Source organism: Geospiza fortis, unplaced genomic scaffold (genome assembly GCF_000277835.1).
Source record: "Geospiza fortis unplaced genomic scaffold, GeoFor_1.0 scaffold408, whole genome shotgun sequence".
Classification (NCBI taxonomy): domain Eukaryota; kingdom Metazoa; phylum Chordata; class Aves; order Passeriformes; family Thraupidae; genus Geospiza; species Geospiza fortis.
Genome location: NW_005054330.1, coordinates 3522554 through 3548846, shown reverse-complemented (window position 1 = coordinate 3548846; position 26293 = coordinate 3522554). Strand labels below are relative to the sequence as shown.

The 26293-nt window shown below is 38.5% G+C and overlaps 1 protein-coding gene across 1 annotated transcript; it reads right to left on the bottom strand.

Annotated features, from left to right (window-relative positions):
- LOC102043065 (protein HIRA) lies at nucleotides 1-26293 on the bottom strand. The gene is made up of 25 exons (XM_031057466.1): nucleotides 26266-26293; nucleotides 25042-25104; nucleotides 24151-24261; nucleotides 23266-23356; nucleotides 22689-22783; nucleotides 21758-21853; nucleotides 20782-20942; nucleotides 19661-19828; nucleotides 19022-19135; nucleotides 17436-17506; nucleotides 15407-15512; nucleotides 14636-14854; nucleotides 13934-14019; nucleotides 13271-13465; nucleotides 11752-11922; nucleotides 9574-9778; nucleotides 8714-8818; nucleotides 7771-7919; nucleotides 6904-7065; nucleotides 6129-6187; nucleotides 5031-5136; nucleotides 3757-3879; nucleotides 2682-2845; nucleotides 913-1001; nucleotides 1-408 (listed from the first exon to the last, which is right to left on the bottom strand). Exons 1-25 carry the CDS (start codon nucleotides 26291-26293, stop codon nucleotides 292-294), a joined length of 3054 nt encoding a protein of 1017 aa, XP_030913326.1. The 3' UTR covers nucleotides 1-291.

Sequence of the window (26293 nt, the reverse complement as noted above, 5' to 3'; positions counted from 1 at the left end):
TTCTCAGCTAGTTTTAATATTAAATGAGATCCAGATCCAAAAGGATCCCCCTGAAGTACATATCCATGACTTTCCATAGAAACAGAGGTCACAGCTTCAATGGTCAAGTTTCACTGGGGAAACTGTCGAGCTCCTGCACTCATCATTTCCAGGAATCCTGGGGACCTCTGTGGCACAGCCCTTCTTCAGGAGTGTCCCCGCTGGCCGGGCTCTCGCTCCTCTCTCGTCTCTGGTAACGCTGTTCAGCAGTTTCACTGGGACCAGGCCCCGCAGGGAAAATCTGGGGACATGCTACTTGTCTCTCAAGATGTCCAGCTGCTCTTGATACTCTGTGAAAAGCCTCTGGAAGCGGAGGTTCTGTCCAATAACAGGAAGAAGCTCTTTCAATAGTTCTCTCTTTCGTAAACCCTGCACAGAAAACACAAAAGCATCCTCAGAACCTATTATTTGTTATTATTAACATGTTCCATGGAGCTCTCTAAGATTCATGCCCTTTTTCCTGTCTAGAGAGAGTTGTGCATTTTATGTTCTCACTCTGCTTCCATGACTCCCAGAATAAAAACTGTCTTTACATTTACACACTCAGGAAGCTGGAGCAGCCTCTGCAGTTCCAGACTCCAAGCTGTGTTCTGAGAGGGAAGATCTCTTTGGCATGTGTCTGTTTCAAAGCTGCTGTCTCAACATGTGGAGAGCTGAACGTGCAACTCTCCTTCATCTGTGTGATACTCAAGACAGCACCAGAGCTGGCACTGGGGCAATAAGCATTTGTCTGTGGTTTCACATGGAATAAATCTCAGTGCCATGGGAGAAAGCCTGCTTATGTGATCAGAGCAGAGTATGGAAAGGATAATACCCTGTAATTTTTATGGGAAACTCTTCCTTGTTCTTCATCAAACTATTATCAGGACTTACCATAACTGTTGATTCCCACTGACTTCCAGCTGAGTAATGGACTGGACCCAGTAAATCCTTGCATAATTCTCGCAAGCGATATTCAAACCCTGGAGATAGTCAGAAATAAAATCACATTTGACAATATTTCGCTACATATAACCACTCCACAATGTAGCAGACAACATTCAGGAAAGAATTACAAGTATCTGGAATAAAATAAAGCTTAAAACATTGATTTCAGGAAAGTTGTATTCTTATTCTTACAGCAATTCTTTGGAAATATAAGATGATTTTTAGAGCTCTGAAGGGTCTTCTTTAAGGTTCTCAAATCAAACCCACTACTAAAGATGATCTACAACAGGGAGAAAAACTGAAGTCTGAAGTTATTATTCCAGCTTGTTTTAAGAGCTGTCCTGATCTCAAACTCACTCTCCCCTCCCACACAAACATACCAGCTTTTTAAAAACCAAAACACCTTTAATAAAACCATACACAGTTTCTGGGCCTCCTTTATTTACCCAAAAATCAGAGGGAGGAATTCCCTTGCAGGAAACAAAGTTTATTCAAGAGTAATTTGCCCATCAACATATAATAGATCAAGTATTTCAATGGATAGAATTTGGTAGATGTTGAAATAATCATAAGAATAAAGGGTCAATAATAGGATGTGCAATTTTCAAAGTTCAGCAGCTCTAGAAAATTAGTGAAGCAGCAATACACATCTGGCAAAGCACAGTTTTTGTGACATCCATCCATCCATCCATGGCAGCAACATTTGGAGGTGCCAGAGGAACCCAGTGCATGCAGCAGAGGTTCTCAGTTAGTGAAGACTTTAAAAGTACAACCATCTCTTTAATGTATCACACAAGGTGAATATTTTAATTTCAGCTGGGGAAGGACAGAGAGAAACACACAAAGTTCAACAAGCTCTCTTGTTAAATAAAGTAAAGGTCAAAAGGCAAGAATTAATGAGTTTGATTTTAATTCTGCCAACACCTATTAGGTGGTGTAACGTGAACCATTTCATTTCCCTCTGTGCAGAATGATTATGCAAGGTGAGGAGTAAGGCTGAATTAATACAAGGGGAACTACTAAATTATGAATGTAGACAGGCAGAGATACAACAGAGATCTTTAGAATCCAAAAAGTATTAAGTCAGTTGGCTAACCTTATTTAACATAATAGCATAGAGATAAAGTGTATTCAAATATAAAATAGACACAAGGAACCTTTCTTGTGTATTTCTTTTCTCACAGAATTTAACACATGTTACTCACCAGTAGAGGTAGTTGAAATTTTAGAATGTAAAAAAAGAATCAAGTGCAAGCAATACAAGCAACTTCTCTGCAATTTTATGTGCTCAGGTACAAAGTGTCAGAGACTGAGCAACCCCTCCACCTCACATCAGCCAGTGCTAGTCAGCTGGCTGAGGAGGGTTATGCATTTTACAAGGTGGTCCTGGCTCCCTGAAACATCTGGAGCTGCTGTCAGACAATACCTAGGATGTGCCTGCCAGACCACTGGGCTGTTTCACAATGCAATTGCCATTCCTGCAGTCTGCAGATGGCACTGCTTGCCCAGACAGTCTGTCCCCAGTCACTGTGTCCAAACAGGACTCCTGAGGACTCAGCACCGCAGCAGCAAATGCAATTTGTTTTGGTTTTAAGCAAACCCAAGTCCAGAAGCCAAGAGCTAAAAGGAGGATGTTAAGGGCCATCACACACATATATGACATGAACAGAGTTTCTTAGAGCTGCAGAGAAGCACCAGAGCCTGGCAGGTCTCACCTTCATTAACTAGGTACTGTGCATAGATAAGGAGCCAGTGGTGATATTCGTGACTGGATTGTAAAATAAGTGCTGCTGCTATCTGGTTCTCCAGGTATGCAAGTGTTGTTTCTTGTTGCACTAAATGAGGCATGGAGAACAATCTTGCAGCTTGCCTTCCTGAACTGCAAAACCAAAAAGATTAACGTGCCATAAAATCAGATACAAGTTCAAGGATTATATCTTTTTGTAGCACCAGCTATACTGCATTGATCTTTCAGAGGTACACAAGACATAAAGCATTTAAAGGATTTCTTGCATACAAACACATTGTCATTAGAAAGCTAATTTCAAAAAGTAACTACTTATTAGAATTTTTTTCAAAAAGGGAATTTTTCATTCTGTTATTGTCTCTCTCTCAAAAACAGTGTTGTTTGTTTATATTTCAAATGCTTTTCACAATGAACTCCCCTTCCCCTCATGAGAACAGCAATAAAATCATACAACACTACACAGTTTCACTCCAGAAAAAAATTAAACTTGGATGTGAAGGGCAGAAATAGCAAAGAAATCTGACTGGGAAACCTAATTCAAATCCAAGGGAGGATGGGCTATAAAGCTACCTACAGGAATCTGCTCTGGCTCACACAATTCCTTGGTGATATTTTCACATGTTAAAAATACTCACTAGATGACTAATACCTCAACTTTCTCAAAGACTTCATTAAATAGATTCTTTGAGGCCAACTGAACTAACTCAGAAATTGCAGGCCTACTCCAGAAAGCTGGTGAACTAAAAATTAAAATGTAAAATGTAAAAAATGCAGCTTAGCTAATAAAAGTATAACAGAATTGTCCAATACCTTACCCATCCAATAAAGAGGAATCTTAAAATGATTATATTTTAGAGCATGCTTTCCTGCCCCCCAAACAATCTCATAACATTAAGATACAGAGTATAAACATGCAAAGGATCACTGTGTGAATGACTGATCATTTCAGAGCCACTGGCATTTCAGAAATGGAATATCCAGGCAGGTGGATAAAGACCACGACAAAACCCAACCACGCTGGCACGAAGGCGGCGCGCACGTACTTGGATGTGCGTCCCTGTATCACAGCCAAGGGCCCAGAACACAGCATGGCTTCTTGAGATGGCAAACTAGTCCTGAAGTCTGCACATTGTGCTAGAGAGTCCTGTTTGTCAGAAACAAGATTCCTGGAAAACAGCAAAAAACCAAAAAACAAGTCTGAGGAGTGCAAACAGTAAGGTCAGCAGACCCAGCTCTGTTCTGCCTCAAAACTGGATTTGTGTTTTCACAGATATGAAAAAAAATATCACTGAAGTGGCTCAGGAATTCCAGGGACCCTGATTATTACCACTACATGTCCAAATCCTGCTTGTAGTGTGTCCCTCCTACCCCCAAAGTTAAAAGTATTAATTACATAATATAATTTACCATTAGTTTGGAAGGAACTTTCTCCTTGCCATTTTACAATCTATTGAGAAGCCATGACCCTGAATGATGTGTGGAATGAACACAGGTAATGACTTTCTCATTAAGAACTTGATTTTACCTTATGTCAGGTGTCCCCCCCACCAGACACACACACATTGACAATCTTTTCCATAATTACAGCTATCCCTTCATATGGAGGGAGCTGATATTACAGTTGCCATTTCCACACCTAATTAAGGATATCATCTTCACTGGCTTGAGATGCCAGGAGAAAGAGTGGCTCAAACCAATGCTAAGTTTAGATTTCATACAGCACAAGGGTAAAATGGTACAAATATTTAAAATACCCTTTGCTGCTTTAACATGATTAAATTTGTATGATGACTAAACACGTTGCTCTTTTATATATTTTCCAAGCTGTGGCACAAACTAAGAAATAGCAGCAAATTCAGAATTATGGCTAAGAGTCTGTCCCCTGCTCCTTACTCCCTTAATAAACAAATAGGGTACTTTTCCTTTTCCAGAGGATTTGCTTCGAGTAGTTCAATAACAACAATTATTCCAAGGAGGAGTTAAAACAATAAGCCCTTTCATCCAGCAGGCTCATTACACTAATTACAACAATTATATTAGGATTACAACATGGTTTTTTCTTCTTAGGAAAACAACAAAGAACCTGTTTTGGAAACATCCTGTAAATAATTTACCCATGGAAATTTTTCACAGGAACTTTTGCCTTTCCATGGGGAAAGCCCATCTGATCCCCAACAAGACACAGACTCTTGTGTAGCCTTTCCTTGTGTTTAGCAATGACTCTTCCATGTCTCTGAGGTAGAATGATTTCTTCCCAGTAAATCAGAACACGTCAGCTCCTGTGAGCTGCAAAAGCAGGAAGTAATCCATGACTTACCATGTAGAAAGAGAAGGATTAAAGCAGTATGCCTTCCCATCAGACATGCTCATGACAGGAATTCCATGCTGAGTCAGCAAGATCTGAGAGACAGTTGCATCACTTCCTGCAAGTCAAACCAGACCAAAGTGTTTCTTTTGGAGTCTTGCCTAAGACTCACAATGGTAAAAAATGGTATCTACCATTTCTTATCAATTACAGCAACTAACAGAAAAAGGTTCAATGCTGTTCTCAAGCACTGATAGGAAAGTCAAGACGCAAGCTAATGATGGCAAGCACCAGGCTCAGTGCAGTAGCATTAACATCAATTTTGCAAAATACATTATCAATCTTGATGCTGCAATTTATAGAGAAAATGAGCTAAATTAGGAACATTCTCCTTATCTAGGGAAAATCTTCAGCAATTCTGCCATGTCTTTTGTAACCCAAAAAGCCTTTAGCTTTCTTTTCCCCATTAAGTTAAAATTATAAACCCCACCATATTTAGAAAAGTGTGCACTCTAAGAGCACAGTATAAGTGGGATAGCTGGAGTCTCATTTCCCAGCATATTCCAAGTCCAGGGCTTGTGCATGTAACTTCTAATGATGACATTTGCAAACTGCTAATACAACTGCTTTCTAGCTAGTTTGGATTAGTACTGTCTGGATTAAAGCTAAAGCAGTAGCTAATGTACTCTGAGATGCTTTCCTGATGATTTGTGTTGTGCCAGATATTGCAGTGATTGAAACGGAAGATTTTTAAGTAACAAATCAGAAGACAATCAGTTGTTGTTCAGCACAGAGACAATAAACATGCAAATTACAGAGAAATTGCTATAATAGCAGATTTACATTAAGTATTTATTTTGTGATCTTCACAACACTTAATTTCTACATTCAGAAGCAAGGCAGACTATAAGCTACAGAATCTCACACAAGTTTGCTACTCACTGATATTGTCATCACTGTTATTTCAAGAACTTCCCTTTACTACACAATAATGAAGGGAAATTGTTTGTTTAGGGTTTTCAGGTTTCATAGAATTTTGGCATATTCATAAATGGCACTAAACAGTACAGGTGGGCTCAAAGGTTGGTAATTAAAGGACTTTTTTATTACCTGAAAATATTGTTTGCAAAGACTCGTCTCTAACAATGGCTGTCTGCTTGTGAACATCCCTGAAAAAGACAAAAGGACAAGTCTGCAGTCAACAAACACCTGAAAACTCAAAAATGTTTTAATAAGTGCACTTTTTCACTATTCATAACAAAGCAGGGGGTTGGGGAATTTGTTTAGGTTTGTTTAGTTTTGACATTTTCTTCATTGCTTTGACAAAATTATTTTGGCAAACTTAAACCCCTTATGGCAAGACAGAAGTTAATAGCAGAGAACAATTTTATGGCTCTTTATCAGGAAACCTCATTACAACAAAGAAACAGTGAAGATCTAAATAACTCCTTTAGGAGGTCTGACTTGCTGAGACATTAGATTGAATTCAACAACTGCAAACGAGTTACCAGTGTTTTTATCTTGGCACCTTGAAAATGGCTGGAGAACTTTAACTCTGAAACTCATGTGCTTCATTGGTTAAGTGTGATGGAAGATGGAAGTATCCATACTTCTCTTCCCTACCCCCCATTCCATTCCACATGCATCACAAGCATTTAAACTGATTAAATCCAGCTGATTCTTTATCTTCATTCTAGAATGAAGTTCAATATTCTGCATTGTCAGAACAGAAACAGCATTTTGCTGAAACAGAACCAGTCCTGCCCAGTTAACTCTGCATATTCTATTCAAAAGTGGACTTGCGCTCAGACCTGATGTGGTTTAAGCTCCTGTCTCAACAACTGAAGGTACCCATGAACACAGCCTGAGGCAACGTGGCCCTTACCAAACAGAGAGCGTAGCAGCAGTGGTGAGAGCCATGATGCAGGAGCCTGTGCAGTGCAGAGTGGAAATGGGTGTGTTCAATATTATAGGAGGAAGAAGGCGACGACCACAAGCTGAGAATACTGACAGTGTTCGTTTCTCACAGGCCACAGTTACAATCTCACTGGGAAAAAAACCAACAAGAAACATTTGTGTGTTGTCAAATGCAAGTAGCATAAAATCAGGCTGAATTCTTAAGCTATCATACAACTTGGATAAATTCCCTAAAAAATAACTATTGCAGCTTTAAGACAAAATTTTCAATACCAAGAGGAGAAGTCATAAACTAAACAGACCAAAGGACATAGCTGGAAATAGTAAAGCTTTTGGTTATACATAAGCTCTCCCTCAAGGCTGTACTTGTATTTAGATTTAAAATCTGCTGCTTCTTTTTCAGACCTAGACAGGGTTCAGAAATACACTTCACTTGAAACTCTGAAGTTGGAACTAGGCAAATTTGAGAAAAATTAAGAGGAAAAAATAGCAAAAGACTCAGGAAAATACTTTGACATGACCAAATATGACATTTCAAAATTTTCATTCTTTAGTAGTTAGCACTTGAAAACCTGTCACTTACTATTTAGTCAAGTTTAATGAAGAAATTTAAAGGAGAAATGTAAAAATACAGGAAAATAGCTGTAACTGACTAATGCAAATTGTGATGTTTTAAGACTGCATAGAGTTAATTCTGAAGGAAAACCTGAGACTAAGAGCAGTGCACACGTTTACCCATAAATATTATGAAAAATAACTGTAAACTGTACTTTTGTACTCCTAAAAATGTCTTCTGGCCTTCAGGACCTCCTTCCTCCAAAAGATGCTCTCTTACCAGCTTCCTGCTGCAGCGAGGATTCGACTGGTCAGGACTGTCTCCCATTCCTTCCCTTCTCTATTACACTTTAACCTGCTCAGCTTTGAGCCCCCCACTGTGGTCATTTCATTCTCCACTTCAAGGTACATTGATGGATCTGAACTTATCTGAAATACAAAAAATAAAATAATTTTTGGAAGAGGAAAAAAACTACCCAAAAAAGCAGCAACTACTATTAGAACCAAAACACTGCTGTCTTTAAGAACACTTTTAAGTAAGGCATTCTCTGTTTAATGTGGGTTCAAAATATACCATGGCACTTCAAAAGAAGCAGACCTCTCTGAAAATCAGCCTTGCCTAAAACACAAGTAATTTCTTTGTATTTGAAGCACAAACATAAGGAAAGGCTGTGCTAGTCTGTCTCTGCTTCCTAATTATGGGCACCAGATCAAGTCTGTATGTGCCCAGTCTCCCCACAATCCTGCAATTGGAACCAGACTATCACAGCCTGAACACATCTAAAAACTGCTTCATAAATACCTAAAACATTGCTATTTGCCAGCCAGTTCAGATGCAGAGAGCTCTCAGAAAAGCCCTGTTTTATTCCTCAGTGGTGTACTCCCAACACCACTGCAGTAACAGTGCAGCAGTCACTCCTCCCAGACTCTTATCTCCACCTCACACTTTGGCTAACCAGGGGGAGGGACTGATGAACCAGAGGCACTCACTCCTCTTTGGAGTTTTGCTGGGTCAGAAGTGACCCATTTTTAGCTGATTTGCCATTTTCTTTGCTAATACAGACATATTCTTAGAAGCTAAAGCGTTACCATCTTGCTTGCTTGAACAAATACATGCATTAAAACGTTAACTCATCAAAGGATGTGAATAACCTTAGGATATTTAAAAGAAAGCAAGATTTTTTGTTTGTTTTTAAAGTATTTTTTCCTTATAGTCCACTTACTTGCAAAGTAAACGATTTCTGTGGGATTGGGGTTGGCAGTTTAAGTGCTAATGCTGGTGCAGAGATGCAAGCAGCATCCTTCTCAGAGGCCAGTGTAGCTGGGGACTGGAAAAAAATTGCAAAAATAGTTACATTTTTTTATTAAAAAAAGTGAAAACCAAATATATTCTACCAAATAGATTGATTTTAAAAAGAATTTTCTTAAAATTCCAAATAATGCCAATTGCAAATGTTAGTCTTGTTCCAATTGGTTGTATGAATACAAGTTTTTTAATATAGCTTCTAAGAATCAAAGAAAAACAAAAAGCTTGAAGTGGTCTCTCTTTTTTTTTTTAAACACTCCTATTTTCAGCTGCAACTAATTTCTGAAAATTCAGGTGCATTACATGGGAAATCTAAGCTCTAGATACTGAAAACACAGGTATCTATATCCTGAAAATGATGGAAACTCGAATGCAACTACTTTAGGGTTCTGAGGAAATTTATTACCATTTAAATCACCAGATCCAAGTCACTTTCTTGTTCTTGGACCACTCTCCATCATACACCACCAAAAACTGTTGGCATTTCATTTTATTCTAGACAGTCTTTGGTAGGCTAGCATTACTTAGCATGCTGGGACCTTTAGTAAGTAGCCACATATCTATATAAAAGATAAACACATTTGCCACACCATGTGCACCTGCTTTTTCTAAGCTTAAATTCTAAAACCAATAAGTTTAAAGGCATAGAAGAGGGATGGCCAAAATTCTGAGGGACTGATACTACTTGTGTTTCCCTGAGTCAATGGAACAAGTCAACAGGGGACTGACTTTTACTAAATGAACTTTGAAATCCACAATGAATTTTATATATTTCACCTGAACAGTTAAAGTTACTGGTACAAGTCTGGAGTCTTTCCTAGGCCTTCCTTTTTTCTTCTTTTCTACTGTTTCTCCCTCAAGTTCCAGTTTCCGTTTGGGTACACTGAGTGGTTTGACAGCTGGAATCTTCTCTTCACTGTCACTGCTGCTCTCCAGAATATCCTTGGGCTTATTGTCTTTAATTAAATTCTGATCCTTCAGTCTGTAAAAAAAAAGTCTGTAAAAGAAAGCTGATTCCAAAAGTTGCCATATATCCTACACATTGCCTTCTTGCAGATAAGATGACATTTCTGACCCCCCTTTGAGTGTTTTTCAGAGCACACAAAGGCAGGAGGAAGAAGCTGTAGAGATATGGCAAACCCTTTCCAAAAGTACAATGTGCAATATAGATGTAAACCAAGCAGACACATTCTCCCCTTTAAAAAAAATGAATCAAACCAGCAGTTAGCCATGGGATAAAGCTGGAAATAGCAACTTTACTTAAGCATTCAGTTCCAATTACCATCAGATATCTTTCCCTGAGCTGATACAAATAATTCAGCACTCTAAGATGCAAGAGTAGTTCAACTTTTCCCCTTCAGTGGATATTTGACTTTCTGCTTATTCATGTAGAACTTTTGTCATTCTGTTGTCTACCCCCAGAAGTTGTTCTGTTCAGTTCTGACTGCTGCAAAATGTGTCTCTGCAAACCACACACATGACTTCACTGCTGCAGCTTCCATTCCAGGAAACATAACTATGGAATCACAGAATGGCTGGAGTGGGAATAGACCTTAGAGACATCTGATTCCAACAACATGGCATGGGCAAGGACACCTTCCACCAGGCCAGGTTGCTCCAAGCCCCATCCCACCTGGCCTTGAACACTTCCAGGGATGAGACATCAACATTTCCTCTGGGCAACCTGTTCCAGTGTCTATCACCCTCCCAGTAAGGGATTTTTTACTAATATCTCATCCAAACTTGCCCTCATTCAGTCTGAAGCCATTTTCCCTTGTCCTGTCACTACGTGCCCCTGTGAAAAGTCCCTGTCCAGTTCTTTTGCAGCCCCTTTAGGCACTGCAATAAGGTCACCCTGGAGCCTTCTGTTCCCCAGGTTGTGCAGCCCCAGCTCTCAGCCTGTCTTCACAGCAGAGCTGCTCCAGCCCTCTCATTACCTTTGTGGCCTCCTCTGGACTTGCTCCAACAGGTCCAAGTCCCTAAATAACTGAATATAATACAACCAATACAAAGTACAATCCCTGTGAACTCTCCTGTTAACCATTATATCCTAAAATAGGTCTTTTAATCATACTCTTCCCCTTCCCTCCAATAGCTGGTTATTAACTCACACTGTTTTGCAATTTATTCCTTAACTACTTGGCTTCAGAGAACTACCTTGCATAATCCAAACCTTTTTTCTCTGGCACCTGAATTATGCCAAACAATATACTTTTATCCATATTTCAATGACACATTAGAAGCATTTATGAGAGTAATTTAATACATCTTGCTTATGCATCACATGGTTAAGCTCTTTAACATAAAAATATTATTGTATAAAACCATGTTTTACTGATAATAACTGGGGAACAACATACTTTTGTCTCATGATTGGTTTTTTTTTATCATTTGTTTTGGTGAAACAGGAATATTTATGCCCTAATGCTGTGTCACAAACCAAAATGCTTTCCTTTTTTTTTTTTAAATCACATGGATTCAGAGCCAAAACCCTTTAAACTCAGAGAATCTTCTCTGCATGCCTTCAAGGCATAAAGCTAAAATACAACTGCAGCTGTGATGATGAGAGGTCATCTGCTGACATGTATGGTAATTTACCTTGAAGTAAATCTCTCTTGTACAGAGATGCAGGCTGGCTATTTTTTGGCTGGTTTTGTCTTCTAAGGAGTCCAGCTGCACTCAGTGACACAGGCCTGTGCACACACAGCCTCTTACAACAATAGTTTTAACTTGGAATATCTTGGAGAATCTGTGTGATACCAAAATGCCAGGGACAAATGTACAAAGGGTAACAGCAGGACAGAATTCATCTATTTGTAGCTGCACCGTTCCTTCCAATAGTGGAAGAAACCCAAGACAACTTCTAGAATGTCAGCAGTGTGACATCTACACCACACAGAATTAGTGTTTCAACTCTACATGATTCCCTTCCTCCCTCCCCAGGCTATGTCCTACCTGTCCACAACAGTCTGATTTGTGTTTGTTACAACAGCAGTCCCTGAGGTGGCTTTGGATCGTTCTGTGAATCGAGAATCAAATGCTTTCATGGGCTCAATCTTGGATGGAGTTGTCAGCACAGAGGAAGACGATGCAGAAGGAGCAGCTGAGGCAGAGGTAGCATTTACACTGTCAAGAAAAGAGACAGCAAAATAAGGATTGAAAAATTTAGTACTGGTAAGATGCATTGTTCATAACAACTAGCACTTGTGATAGTGGCTAGAAAACCTTTCACTCAAATACATAATCAATTATAATATTATTTTTCCACTCTTTTCATGCATCAGTGTTTTACAAGCTTTGCTTATTCTGAAAAGCTGTCTGTGGTACACCTCAGAGCTTCATGTGGCCACATATCTGGATTAAAAGACCTTATTCTTTTACAGGAAGGAAATTATACTTTCAGTTGGTACTTACTGAGAAAGGATCACTTTTTAAAATGATCACAGGGGTTCCTGCTTTTACTCCTTGTTCAGGTTACCAAATATTTCCATTACAATATTATATTTCACTGTTTATCAAGCAAACAATTGGGGATGAAACAATTCATGCCAGGTTTAGATTTTGTTGTTGAAAAATCCAATCTGATTATTAGGCCTTTCCAAGCATAACTCTAGGGCAAAGGAATGTGTTTTCCCCACACTAAAGCATTCCAGGGATCTACTATTTCAATAGCTGTTTACTTTAGAGATTTTTCAATTCATTCAGAGAATTAATTCAGAGAATGAATGGCTCTAAAATAACTGATGCTTGTACTAAAAAGCTGCTAGAAGTACAATTTACAAAGAAAAGGATACTTAATAGTTTCTTCTGTCAATCATTTCTCATAGTCCACCCGCTCATTTTTTAATCTGTGGCCAATTTCAACCAAATTTGGTGGAGAAGTAGAGGTTTCAGTGACACTATGCTGCTACAAATGCTATAAAAACACACTGAGAAGAAGTCAGGTCAGTGCTACCACTGAGGGAAAAGCAAGTAAAATTCAGTTGTTCTGTAATGAATTTGAAAGACACACTGGCCCACCAGCACATGTGCACTGACAAGCCAATGTCACTGTGCTCGGATGGGGCTGTTATACAGGAAAGAAGGATCACCATGTCTGAAGAGAGGATTCAGGTCAAAATTTGATGTAAAAGAGGTTTCATTACTTACACTACTGCAACACCTTCTATTGTTTACTAATAGCAACCCACCAACCCATAAGCAAGTCATTTTGCTAAAGCATTAGCAATCAGCTGTGCACTTCATTGCACTGAAGTTCACTGCCAGAACTATGCATATGCATTCATTCATTCCCAATTTATCAACACTTAAAGTAACAAAACACTAATAAAATCTCAATGTTTTCAGGAAGATTAGATTCTTGGGGTTTGCAGTAAGGAAACTACTTTAATAATTTCTTCATTATAAAACTATAAATAGGAATTAAAAACTAAACAGACTCATGTGAGTGCAAAACAAAACAGCAAATACTGACCCATCTTTATTGGCTGCATCATCTGTTGGTTTTATACTGGCTGCTGTTGGCTCTACAGAAGGCTTTGAAGTATTAAGGGAATTTGCTGCGTTCGAATCTAGTGACATGAGCTGCTGGTTACTTTGAGAAGACATCATTGAGCCAGACAGAGTTCCAGATATTGGGATGCTATTGAAAAATGCTGTAGAAAAATCCCTAAACAAAAAGACAAACAACAAATACATTTCTCAAACCCACTTTAAAGATAATTCAAAATTAGTAATTTTAGCTAAAATATTTATTCCATTCTTCCTTTTTCCACATGTAGATACTCATATACAACCTAAATAAATCCCCAGTACCTTTTCAGAGTAATTTCTCATATCCAAAGGATATTAAAGTTAATATAGATATGAATCAACAGTACATAAGAGCATTGTTCACCTATAACAGTAAATAATGAGAATTAGCCTGATCTATTCGAAGTGAGATCTTATGGCCAGAGAACACTGGTTGAAACTGTATTTCAGAAGAATACACACTTATTTCCAGTAAGTGCTTTATGATGCCCTAAGATGGAATGCCAAGCCTAGAACGGGGAGAAAAACAAACAAACAAACAAACAAACAAACAAACAAACAAAAGAAGGCAAAGAAGGATTTTATGGATTTCTTCCAAACATACCCAGTGTCCAGTTGAGCTATGCAGAGAGGTGTGATCCTTCTCCGGCCATCTGCTGTTCGTGTTTCCACTTGTTTTTTTAAGAGATTCTGTTGGGAAATACATTTTATCATAATTTCTGATAAATAGGAAATGCTATTTTAATTTCTTCTCCAAACTGACAAAAATAGATATATTAGAAGAGGTGCCTCAATTAAAAAACGTTAGCAAAGACTTTCCCATAAACACAAACAATTTTCCAGTTTTCAGCCTATCCGTCTGTAGAAAAGGCATTTGTGGAGAATGTAATCTGCTCTCCACTTTGGAATGAAGTCTAAAACATTATGCATGTCAAATATTTAATTAAAAATTGTGTTCTATGTTTAGGACAGAACTAAATAATGCTTTCAACCTCTGTAATTAAGAAACTGAACCACAGTTCAACAACTTCTCTGTCATTAGTTACTCTTGATTTCCTCTCTGCACACCAAGAATTTTGCACCCATCACAGAAATATCCACAAGCCTGCTTCCACATTGCCTGTCTTCTGCTTAAAAGCATTTAACTTTTCAACAAGTCCCAGTAAATGACGCACTAAGTTGATCAGCTGGGCCATACACAGGCTGAAAGGTGACATTCAACACAAATAAGGGCACAGAAACTGGTTCTTTCCTAACAGTTTGGTATTTAGTGACTCGGTATTTGACAGTGCCCAAGAGCACCTACCTTTCTGATGTCCTCCAGACTCTCCCCATTAACCATGCTTGCCACTTTGGGAGCTGTGGAATTCCCAGAGCCTTCCCGAATTGAGGAATTCTTCTGATCCCCCTGCTGCTGCCTCTGCTGGTACTTGAGCATCTCTGGATTCTCAATAATGGTGGTGGACAACTGAGCTTCAGTCATGATAGCCAGGCTTTTGCCATAGGTGGACTGGTGAATGTTGCTCTGGGGGCATTAAAGATGTGAGTGACCATGACATCACTGATTGTAATACAAGGGAATCACACAAATCTAATGGAATCCATAAAATGTCCCCTGTATCATTTATACACCAGATTTTTTTCTTTGTGTTTTCAACTAACACTAAATCAATATGTAAAATAAATGAAATTCAAAGCTCTAGTTGCTAATAGCAATGAGAGGAAAAACAGCCAAGAGCAATCAGTTTAAAAAGACTTGCATATATGCAAGTGAAAGAGTAATTTTATAGTGCTTTGAAGCACTCACTTCTTGTTTCCTTGGCCAAATAATTACTTCAGATGTATAATGATGTGTAAGCAAGTGGATGCTTTCCAAATTCTTTCTTTCCAGAAGAGAAACTAATACCACACATTCACTTGACTACTCTTTTTTAATGATTTGTAAAGCAGACAAGAGCAACATATTTTCTATAATATGGAAATCAGTTACTACATACTTCTATAAACAGGCCAGTATTTTAATTGAATCAATACATCCCTGAAATATGACCAAAGGTTCTCTGAGTGCTTACGGTACCTTTTCCTCCTCGCTGAGTGGATCCCCAAGTTCATCCTGGGAAAAGTCCAAAAATGCCACTGATCCATCCATGGAACACACCAGGATACCAAGTCCATTAAGGGTCCTGAGGGAAATAAAGGTCCAACTTTGTTTTTAATCTCTTTCATTCAAGCAAAGATGATGGACTGTTCAATAAAATCTGATGGATTGTTCAATAAAAATATCAGCTCAAGATTTATTACCACAGCAATAACTCATGGAACCAGAGAAGTGGGACAGTGAGGAGACAGACAGGATGACAGGCAGCAGAGTCCCTGTGCCAATGATCCTTTGCAGACCACACAAGGATGGTGGCACTGGGACAATAACCTGCCCATGGCAGGAGCAGCACCATGGAAACTTTCCTGAAGGGGTAAACCTGAATAGTGTTCACAATGAACAGTGAGAGAAAATTATAAATGCATTTCCTTCAATAGATGAGCAAAATGTGATAATGGAAGTGGGTGAAGAAATGGGCCCTCAGCTGAAAAGCAGGCCAAAAAATCTTGGTACTAGGCAAGAACACAGGTTTGATTTTGTTACTGTTCAATTATTTGGGTTTTTAAGCAAACTGCACATGTGTTTATTTGTGGGGATACATAGTAACCCTCTTCTGGAGGTCAGGTTTTCTTAGTTTCTCCTCTCTCTTTTTGCTATCCATCATAACAGAACGATAATCTTGCATATGTAACCTATTTTTGCACATTTGAAAAAATAGTTGAATTTTGACTTCTCCCTCAGACACTTATAAGTACAGAGGTCACAGAGACAGTGACACAGTGGCTTACAGATGAATTGTTACACAGAAGGGAAGAGGAAAGGAAAGCTGGCCCAACTCCAAAGTCCTAACCAAGTTACTAAAAATCCATTATGAATACCACAGCTACAGGCATTTGGAAACCCCTATTTTTGTGGCAGGGGGTGCCCTGATAGCATCACAGTCAGAGAAATCAGCCTCAGCACCATGAAACAAGGTACAACAACAGTACTCCAAATCAGAAAACAGTAAACTCATGTTGAAAGTTTTCTGTTTGCTTTGCAGAGAAAATTGCTGAGCTCCTATTGACCTCTGGATCCAAGCAATTGTTCTGTGAAAACATAATCCCTCACAGATATTATATTGATGGATCCAAGTCTAAAATTCTAAACCAGAAATTATATAGCTATAACAATATAATAGTACCAGGTTTCTCAGAATTTACTCAGTCTGTTTTCAGAATGGAGCACATTTCTGGGAACACTCCATATTATTGACATTTTATCCATCTGTTTCAATTTGTAAACAGGATATAAAATACCAAGCTGCCTGATGATCCTTTGTCTCTCAAATACCCCACAAAACCATTTCCTCACAAAACTACAAAATGTTAACCAGCTATTACTCCCAATGACTTCATGCTATGAAAAATGTGCAAATTGCAGATGGAGAAATCAAAAACACTACAGGAAAACTAAACTATTCAAAGCTATTGTACTATAACAATAGCAGCACTTCTCATGAAATATTCCACTTTCTGGCCTTCTAGCCTTAATCTCTTAATGAAAGAAAAATGTTTTGGTTTTAAAGCTTTTTTTTTTTGTGGTTCACTGAGCTTCAAGGCAAAATCCACATGGCACATAGAAACCAGGAAGCTTTAAAATTCCCAGTATAAACCCACCAAGAGATTGTTGTAACTATTAAGGGAGAATTTCAGAAGTGAGGAAGTGATAGAATTAAGACACCCATGTCAGAGAATCGTAACAAGTAGAAACTCTTTACACAGATATTTTACTGTGTCTTACTCTAAATTCATTACTGTTTGTTCAGTTAATAATCTCAAGTGACCATGTGCTATTTGCTCCTATCACTACCAAAGATGCTGCAGCAGAAACAAAACCTTCAGGAACCAATTACTTGTGTTCCAACAACCACAATCTGTACTGTTTTAAGGCATTTCCAGCTAATAAGTACACCTAAAGTTGGTAACAATGCTTTGGCTTCCATAACAAACAGCAGAAATCAACTCACCAGGAGATGTCCATGATTGACTTGTCAAACAGCTCATGGATGACAACTAAAGGTCGCTTCAGACATGTGAGCTTAAGAAAACAAGAAACAACACTCAGAAATGTAGAAGTTCTACACCAGCACAGATAGCACCACATTAACACTCTCCCAGAGCCTCACAACATGCATCAAACAAGGTCTGGCCAGGAAACAGCTGCATGCTTGGTGCTGCATCTGAAGCACCAAGTCACCTGTTCCACTGCTGGGGCAGAAAACCTCTGGAGAGGAACAGCTGACATTCAATTCTCCTTTCTGAAACACAGACTGAATTTCTTAATCAACTTTGCCTTTACACCACAGTCATAAAACACTCTCTGCCACTCCAAAAGCAATTCCACAGATGCAAAAGACAGCTTCTATTCTAAGCTGTACTGAGATAAGGGTGCTGCAAACTGCCAGCACAAGAAGACAGAAAACAGATTAGGTTTCCATGTCCTCACTCAGACTACTTGTCTGAGAAAGTGAACCCTATCAAGAGCAAAGGGAATTTGACTCACAATAACTCTTAAAGAGGAGTTCCTCTGCACTTAAGAATCAGCTTAGTAATAAAGAACTGAATATGAAAACTCCAATAACCTGCTCTAAATTAGACATTCTAAGCTCTTTAATGTCAAATCAATGGACTTAATATCTCAAAGTGTATAGTACAACTGAAATGAAGCAGAGGTTGATAAGGTCAAGGGAGTTTTATGCTCACAGGTTCACAGATGCAGTGTCACTGTCATCTTCAGTAGGTATTTGTGCTTCCATAGGTCTGTGCTCTATATATGTTTATTAAGCTCCTCAGGGCAAAGACAACCTATAACTGCATCTCTGTGCTACCTTCTGTAATTTCAACAGCCACTCCAAATGAAATCTTCATAATATAAATAGAAAGTAAAATATACCAAGTGATACTTTGATATGGGTATGCACTGGTAGCATTACCAGAAACAGATTTAGTTATGCATCCAGAGATTGATGGATAAATATCACACTGGAAGCTATAAATAGTAGATTGCAGCTAGCAATTGGTGGGTTCTGGCACAAGTTCTCATCAGAAAGCTTTACAAATCAGTTAAATTGATTCCCTGTATTTTCCAGTTGCATTTAAAAATGTGAAAATAGCTACTCTCCTCTTAGCCAGAATAAAAATTTTAGTGTAGGTTTTAAAGTAAAACCCAAACTAGATATTGAAAACTTGAAAGAATACTTTAAAAGCTCATTCACTTTCACATCCCTTTCCTTTACAAGGACAGAAGACAAGTAAAAGGATGAAAATAAGGTTGCATTCATTAACTGGAGTAAAATCTTTTATCCCCTAACAGGTGCTCCCCCTTACCAGGGCACACTCTGCCACTGCCTTCTAACTGCTCTTGCCTCTAGAGAAATGAACTAATACCAATCCACATCCTTACCACCCAGCTAAACCTGTAACAACAGAGACAAAAAACCCCCTAAACACGATACTAAATATAAGACTTAATGCTGTACATGTGACCTTTGTGCTAAACCCCCAAGTTATCCAATGACCACGTTAGTTCAAAGGCAGCAAAGAAATCACTTACCCAGACAGACAGAGATCGATCTTTGCTACCAACAGCACAACAGCAGTAGGGACAACTTGACTTGGTGGAGCTCCCATTCTTTTGTTTCTTTTTGAAGATTTTTGGATTGAATTTCTGAACAAACGAGATGCCCAAGTTTTATCACAGTAATTACATTTCAGCAGAAGATCTGCTTTCTAAGCAAATTTTCCACTTAAGAGTGAAAAAACAACATTTCATAGAAATAAAGTCTTGAACCAGACTCTGTAAGAGCACTGACAAAAGCTGCAGAGGCTTTCTTAAGGGGTTTTCTGAATGCCTTCACAGAAAAGGCAAACAATATTAATTTTACTAGGGATCAGAAACCCACTAGAAACCTAAATCATTTTAATCAAGTCACTGAACAGCCAACAAAGCTGAAGTTTGACATTCCTAACATGCTCCTGTATTCCCCTTTGTCTCGTTCATCTACATCCAGTTCTCTCATCACAACAGCCACCTGATTGCTTCCATCATGTAAAGCTGACATTTTTTAATCACTACCATGCATTTGCTTTACTAATCTTGACATCCATCTTCACTTCTTGCCCCATTTATACATAAAATTATCAAAAAGCAACAGGTTTTAACTTCAGGGATAAATTTCTATCACTCACTCACCACTACTGTAACTGCCTTCCGGTGGCCTACAAAATCCATGTTGGTTTTCCATCCATCCCTCTCAATGATCTGAGCAGTGGGTCCAGAATTATTCATGGCATGAGCAGAAACAAGATAGTGACCATCAGGTGACCAGCTAAGGCGCAGCACATGAGTTGTCCCTCCACACTGACAAAAAAAAAAAACATACCAGAGCTTTAAAAGTGTTTGGCAAACAAAGGGCTTGTAATACAAACTATTTAAATTTCAGATTTAGGGAATATGATTACAAAGTATCCTGAGAGTATAAAAGAATGACCTCACAATTCTCAGCATCTGGCTGTGTTTACACAGGTGATGTAGGGTAACTTAAGAAACCCTATCAAAAGGGGAGAAAAGAAACTCTGAGAACTTTCCTAAAGGAAAGACAAATGTTACATCTTTTTGGATACTGTTTCCTCAGTATTTATCACAGTCCTAGTTAGTAACAGGGCTGCAAAACAGCGACCACTACTGATGAGACTTCAGCTTGCCACACCAGCTCCCACGAGTGGAAGCTGACAAGGTCTATTACAAAGAGCAACTGCACTAATCACAATACCCTCAGATCACTGCAGAACACCAAGCACCAGCTTCTGTCCCCAGGAATTTGATCTCTTCATCAAAGTCATCACCTAACAGCCCTATGATACCAGGCCAAAGATCCCTCCTAAGTACTTACATCATTTCTGACAATAGAAGATGCATAGGGAAGAACGTCAGACTATTGTGATCAGCGTGCAAACACTTCCCCAGAATAACCACTCATATATATATATAGATATATGTGTGTGTATATATACATATATCTATATATCAGAATAATGACTACATTTCCAGAAGTTTACTTAATTGTTTACATAACCCATGTAAACTTTTGACATCCACAATAACAAATGACAATGAGAGTCTCTAATCAATCATATTTTTATGAGAAAGTAATTCTTTTTTCCCCCTCTTTTGTAGCTGCTATCTGAGAGCTTTATTTGATTCAGCACTGTTCAATTAATTCATGTTTGTGCAGAATCCGAGTTATTTTTATTTCCATTCATTCTTTTTGGATACTGGGAATTCACTTTGAACGGTCACACATTGTGAAGTACCTCATCAAAGGGTTTTGTGATGCTGGTTTCCAGCTGCCAGTCCATGGTCCGCCACACCTTCAAACTTCGATCATCAGCCTGAGAGGCAATGTATTTTCCAACAGGATCCCAGGTCAGCCCTTTCACCAAGCCAGAATGTCCCTTCAAAGTGGCAAGAATTTCTGTGCACACAAAAATTGAGAATAGAGAGTAGTTAACTGCTATCTCCTTCCAGGCAGAGTGTTGAGAAATTTTACAACATCTTTTTGGAACAGTGTATTAAGTATAACCTCCTTTAGTGTAGAAACAAAATATCAACCAAATTGGAACCTGTACTTAAGAAAAAAATGATATAGAAGAAGTAGTAAGCAGAGCTCTGGCCAGAGTAAGTGGTGCAAAACTCTTCAGAAGACAGGTCAGAGCAGCAGAGCCCGAGTGCTTTAGAGTAGCACTCTGAAGGTGTGGAAAGCAACACTTGAACTGGAATTTCAGTTAAACATTCACCCTTTCCTCCACACCCAAAGAATATCACAACTAATCCAGCTTTATGCAGCAAGTGTGAACCAAGTCAAAGTTGTGACTCAACAGACACACAAGGCTGGCAGACCTGGTAACCTACTTTCAGTCACACTCTTGCTTATCAGCCTGTGGGAGGAGAGGCTGAGAGGGTGCACAATTAGCTTCACAGCCTAAAAACTCTGGTGTCAGTATTGGAAGCCAGCTTAAAATAAATGGCATGTAAATAAACACAGGCAATCATGACTTCCATGTAAAATCAGCAGCACACCTGAATGCAGCTGTTGTCTGCAGCAGGGTGGAATCCCCTGCTCATTGCCATCCAAACCTGGAAGGACTGACCTGCCAGACTGCAGGTGTGTCACCCCAAAAGACAGACAACCAATCCCTCCTAGAGATCTGAAGAGTCAGTGAAATACACCCAAGGAGGGAAGACTTAGTCACAAAACTTTACACGCTGGCACATCTTTAGAGCTCTCACCTGGGAATTTGACAGCGTTCCAGATGACAACAGTGTTATCAACACTACAGGATGCCAGCCAGGCATCGTGTGGAGACCATGCTACATCCATCACATCTGTTTGGGAAAAGGAAGTTTCCATTTAAGAGATTGATGGTAATCAGAAAATCAAAAAATCTTTTTTAAAAACTTGTGTTCTCTGTAGCAATATTTTGCTATCATGAGATATGATTATCACCTCACTAAAGTGGAAGGTAAGAAAGCAACACTCATTGGGAGTGAAATCTCCCCAACTTCCAATGTTCAATAGGGGTCAAGAAAAAAACAAACAAAAGGGAAAGAATGCAATGTTTAGTGATTGTAGGAAGTACTAATGCCTGCACAAAGAATTTAGTCTTGTTTTGAATGAAAAAGTAACAGAAGCTATTACAATGCACTCACTTTGCTCCAACACACATGGAGTGATCAAAGTGATTGCCATCTTGATTTTAATCACAGCTCATGTCAGCAGATGCAAAATGCATTTGAAATTGTTTATGTATTCAAATTTTGCATTGCTCTTTAGATAGTCTTCTTCTAAATAAACATTGATATTCTTTGGTTTACAAAAACATGGTCTTTTGCCAATCAGATTATTCACTGCTAGTGTGAACATTTAATTAAAGACACAATTTAGCTTTCTTTATTCAGATTCATTTTTTAAGCTAAAAAATAGCAAAATGTAAGTTTCTTAGTTGTTAATTTTTCTCCTACATACCATACTTTCCACAAGTTACTTGTATGAAAATTGCATTTCATTAAAAATTTTGTATTTTAAATTTTCCTTGTTGCTCTTAAAATTAATTACTGACTTGCCACCAAATACATATTTCAAACAAGAAAACATGATGCTGAAAAGCAATTTTTTTCCAAATACATGCAAAATACGTTCATTCAGCACCTTGAAACTTACCCCCTGAATGGCTTCTGAGAATCGACACACACCTCCATTGCTCAACATTCGTAAGTTTGCTACTAGAACCAAACACAGTGCTAGGTCCAATGTACCTAAATAAAATAGAAACAATTATAAGAAAAAAACACTTTTTAAAAAGAAAATCAGCTGCACAGTACGCTTGTATTTTAGAGTCTGTTATTCCCACAATACAGAAGGGGGAAAAAAGCACATTTTTTTACAGAGAGTAATTCCACTTATTAAAAAATTAGCTTCAATAAAATGTAGAATTTCTATAGATAGCATAAAATGGTAACATTTAAGGTGACTCTTCAAGTCTCACCGGGAAGTTTTCTTCCAGGAGAGAAGAAAATGTCTCAGCTCCTCCAGAGGAGAGAGACTGCCCAGGCAGACCCCTCCAGCCCAAAGGACAGCGGTCACATCCCCAGCACCAATGTGATGCCCCAGCTTTCAGCTCCTTCCACACCAGGTGGAGCACTGAGCTCAGCAAAGGGCAGCCCAGGGATAGAGCACTGAGATGTCACAGAGAAACCTCCTTGAAATGAAATAGAGCTGAAGGAAGAAGGATGCTTACGCAGCTCGTTTCCACACCATAATCAGCTTGTCATCTCCCCCCGAGGCCAAGTAAACACCATTGTTTGACCATCGCACACAGTTCACACAAGCTGAAATGCACAAAAGAAAGTTTGCAAGATGAAATATGTGAATAAGTGGTTCTGGACTGCAAACTGGATTTATATTACAAATAAGCAAAAGTTGTCAGGAGACATTTAGGATTTAAGTGGGCCTTTCCCACTCAAAGCAGTTACTCTGTCTGCTTTAGATAAATGAATTGGTACTTATCTTTCAGTAGCAGTGAGAAATTTCTTACTTAGAAAACTCAATTCCTTATCTAAAATAGCTTCACCAAAAGAGGCTTGAAGGAAGAAAGATTAATATTCCTCTAATGAAGGAAACTTATTCTAGTAAATAAAGTGGGATTAAGAGGGCAAAGGAGAGGTATATTTTGAAGAAAAGAAGGGACAACTTGTCAGGTGACCTTACTGATTCCAAATGCAATTATTTATAATGTAATAAGTGTAGTAATTTATAACTATAACCAAAACAATTCATGTGATGTATCTTTTACACTTCTTCTCCTGTCCTTTCCTTTAGAGCTCTACAGTTTCTCACAATGTGCATTATCAAATACTTTATGGCCACAGCTGAAAAAAACCTTATAGGGAGGAGATTTCCAAAGGTATCTCTAGTTCTCTGCACATTCCCTCACATCTTAAACAACATTTTCTGCTGAGTATCTTGAAAAGTATACAGCTGAAGTGTGAGACCACTCTGTTGTGTTATTGACTCTTCACCACTGGACAGGCATTATTTTTGTAATTACAGATATGTAAGTCTTAGGCTTTGGCAAATTACCAATCGTCATCAATGAGAAAACCCAACAAACCAACTTTGTTACCTAAGTGATTGTCCATCTGACAAAGCATCTTGGGGATATTTTCATTCTTTTCATCTTCCTCTTTCAGGACAGGAGCCATATTCCAGATCACAACTTTGCCAGAATCCTGACCTGTAAGAGACCAAAAAGCTCCCCCTTCTAAATACACCCAAAAAAGCTTTTCAAATCAATCTCAGTTCCAGAACAGATGTGAAAATGTAGGCATTGCTGCTGTGGGGACTTTGGAAACATCTGAATACAGATGTCACTTTGATATAATTAGACCAAATCAGAAGTGTTTTATTTTTCTTGAAGCTATTTAAAATAAATTTATACAGCCTTGTACAAAAGTCATACTGTACATAACTGATACCAACTGTAAGGACAACTACTTGTAATAAAATTGTATTTTAAAAGAGAAAAGATACATATTCAAATACTAAATTGCAATTATTGTAGCCAACATAAAATTACTCACTATTGTGAACCAAATAATATTTTTGCATATATTTCTTAAGCTATTCTATTTATATAATTGGATTTTTCTGTTCCAATAGCTCTACTATTTAGCAACTGAAAAAGCTCAATTGCACATCCAGTTCCTCTTCAAATTAAAAGGAAATTTGGCCCATATGGCCACGACTCAATCACTGATAGCAGCTATCTCAATGACATCCAAGGGGATGAGGACATCAGAACATGTAACCCTGCCTTCTGCAGCAGCCCTTCCCAATACATTTTCATAGCTTACATAATTATCTGTTTCTTAGAGATAAAAGTGATGTCTTTTTAAAAGGGTCAAAAAAATTCAAGTGCTGTGAAGACACAAGATTATTATTATTATTATTATTATTATTATTATTATTATTATTATTACCCAAAATTCTGCCTTCTACCAGTACACAGACTTACCTTGTCCTCCTGTTGCAAACTTGGTCCCATCTGGGTGAATGTCCACTGAAAATATTGGCTTTCCTGGAATTAGAGAACAAACAGCAAATAGTGAATTGTTTCACATTTAAGGGAATGCCGTAACACCAGAACCGCCATAACTCTTCTGGTTGGCAAGTGACTTTTTTCTTCTAAAGGCTCAAGTTGTAAGAATTCCAGCTGACTACAGGAGCTGAGAGCAGCTTGCTGACAGAAATGGCAGCCTATTAAAAGCCTGTTTGGAAGTTATCATGCCATAAAAACCAGAGATAACCAGGGACACTTAATCCAGCAGGATATGCCAAATACCTCAAAGCAAAGTAATACCACAAAGCAAGTGCCAACAAGGCCAAACTGTATTTGAGAATGGAATTTCTTCCAGGTTTCTACAGTTCATTAGCTGATGACCTGAAGCAAGTCTTCTTTTGGTTTCTATTTTTGTTTTTTTAAAATCCTTCCCAATCTCAGGCTGCATCTGTTGGTCACACAATTACCTGTCTCAAATTTCAATTCTCTTAATGAAACTCTTCTACCCAAAGACCAGTTTTGATTTTATGTCTTCCATATAGAAAGAGAAGGACTAACCAGCAATAGCATTACTCTTAAATTCTTCAATTCTCCATATGCTACATATTCCAGAAGAAAGCTAAGAATTTTACTAGAATGTAAACTCTGTAACAGCATAGCTGGGGAACAGGAACAGCTTTGGAAACCAGAAAGGCCTCACTTCCAACCTGTTCTGCTCCAGCCACTGGCTCATATTCACTCTCTGTATGTTCACAGTTGTTTTAACCTTTACAGAGGAAAAGGAAGAGGGGAGCAGCAGCTTCCTGCCTTCCAGTGATGCTCAAAGAGCTGCCACTAAGAGTTATGTGAAAGAACACGCATGTGATTTCCACATCCAAAGAATTTCTGGCAGCACTTCCAACCCGTTCAAACTGGAATGCCTCTGCAAGGAAGATCACATGTATGCCACTGCAAAATAAGGCAATTTACCAAAGAGCCAAAAGTACCAGTACCCACCCACCAAGATTACTTGATAAATTTCCCATGAGTGTCAATCTTGTGCTATATCTTCATGAGATGTTAAGATATAAATGATAAAACCTGGAGATATTATCCAACAGCAACTTTTATGTGCAACTGTAGCAACTGAAACCTTGACACTAAACTCCTAATAAAATCCAAATACCCACTAATTCTTACTTTTTGAGGGATACACATTTGGCTTCAT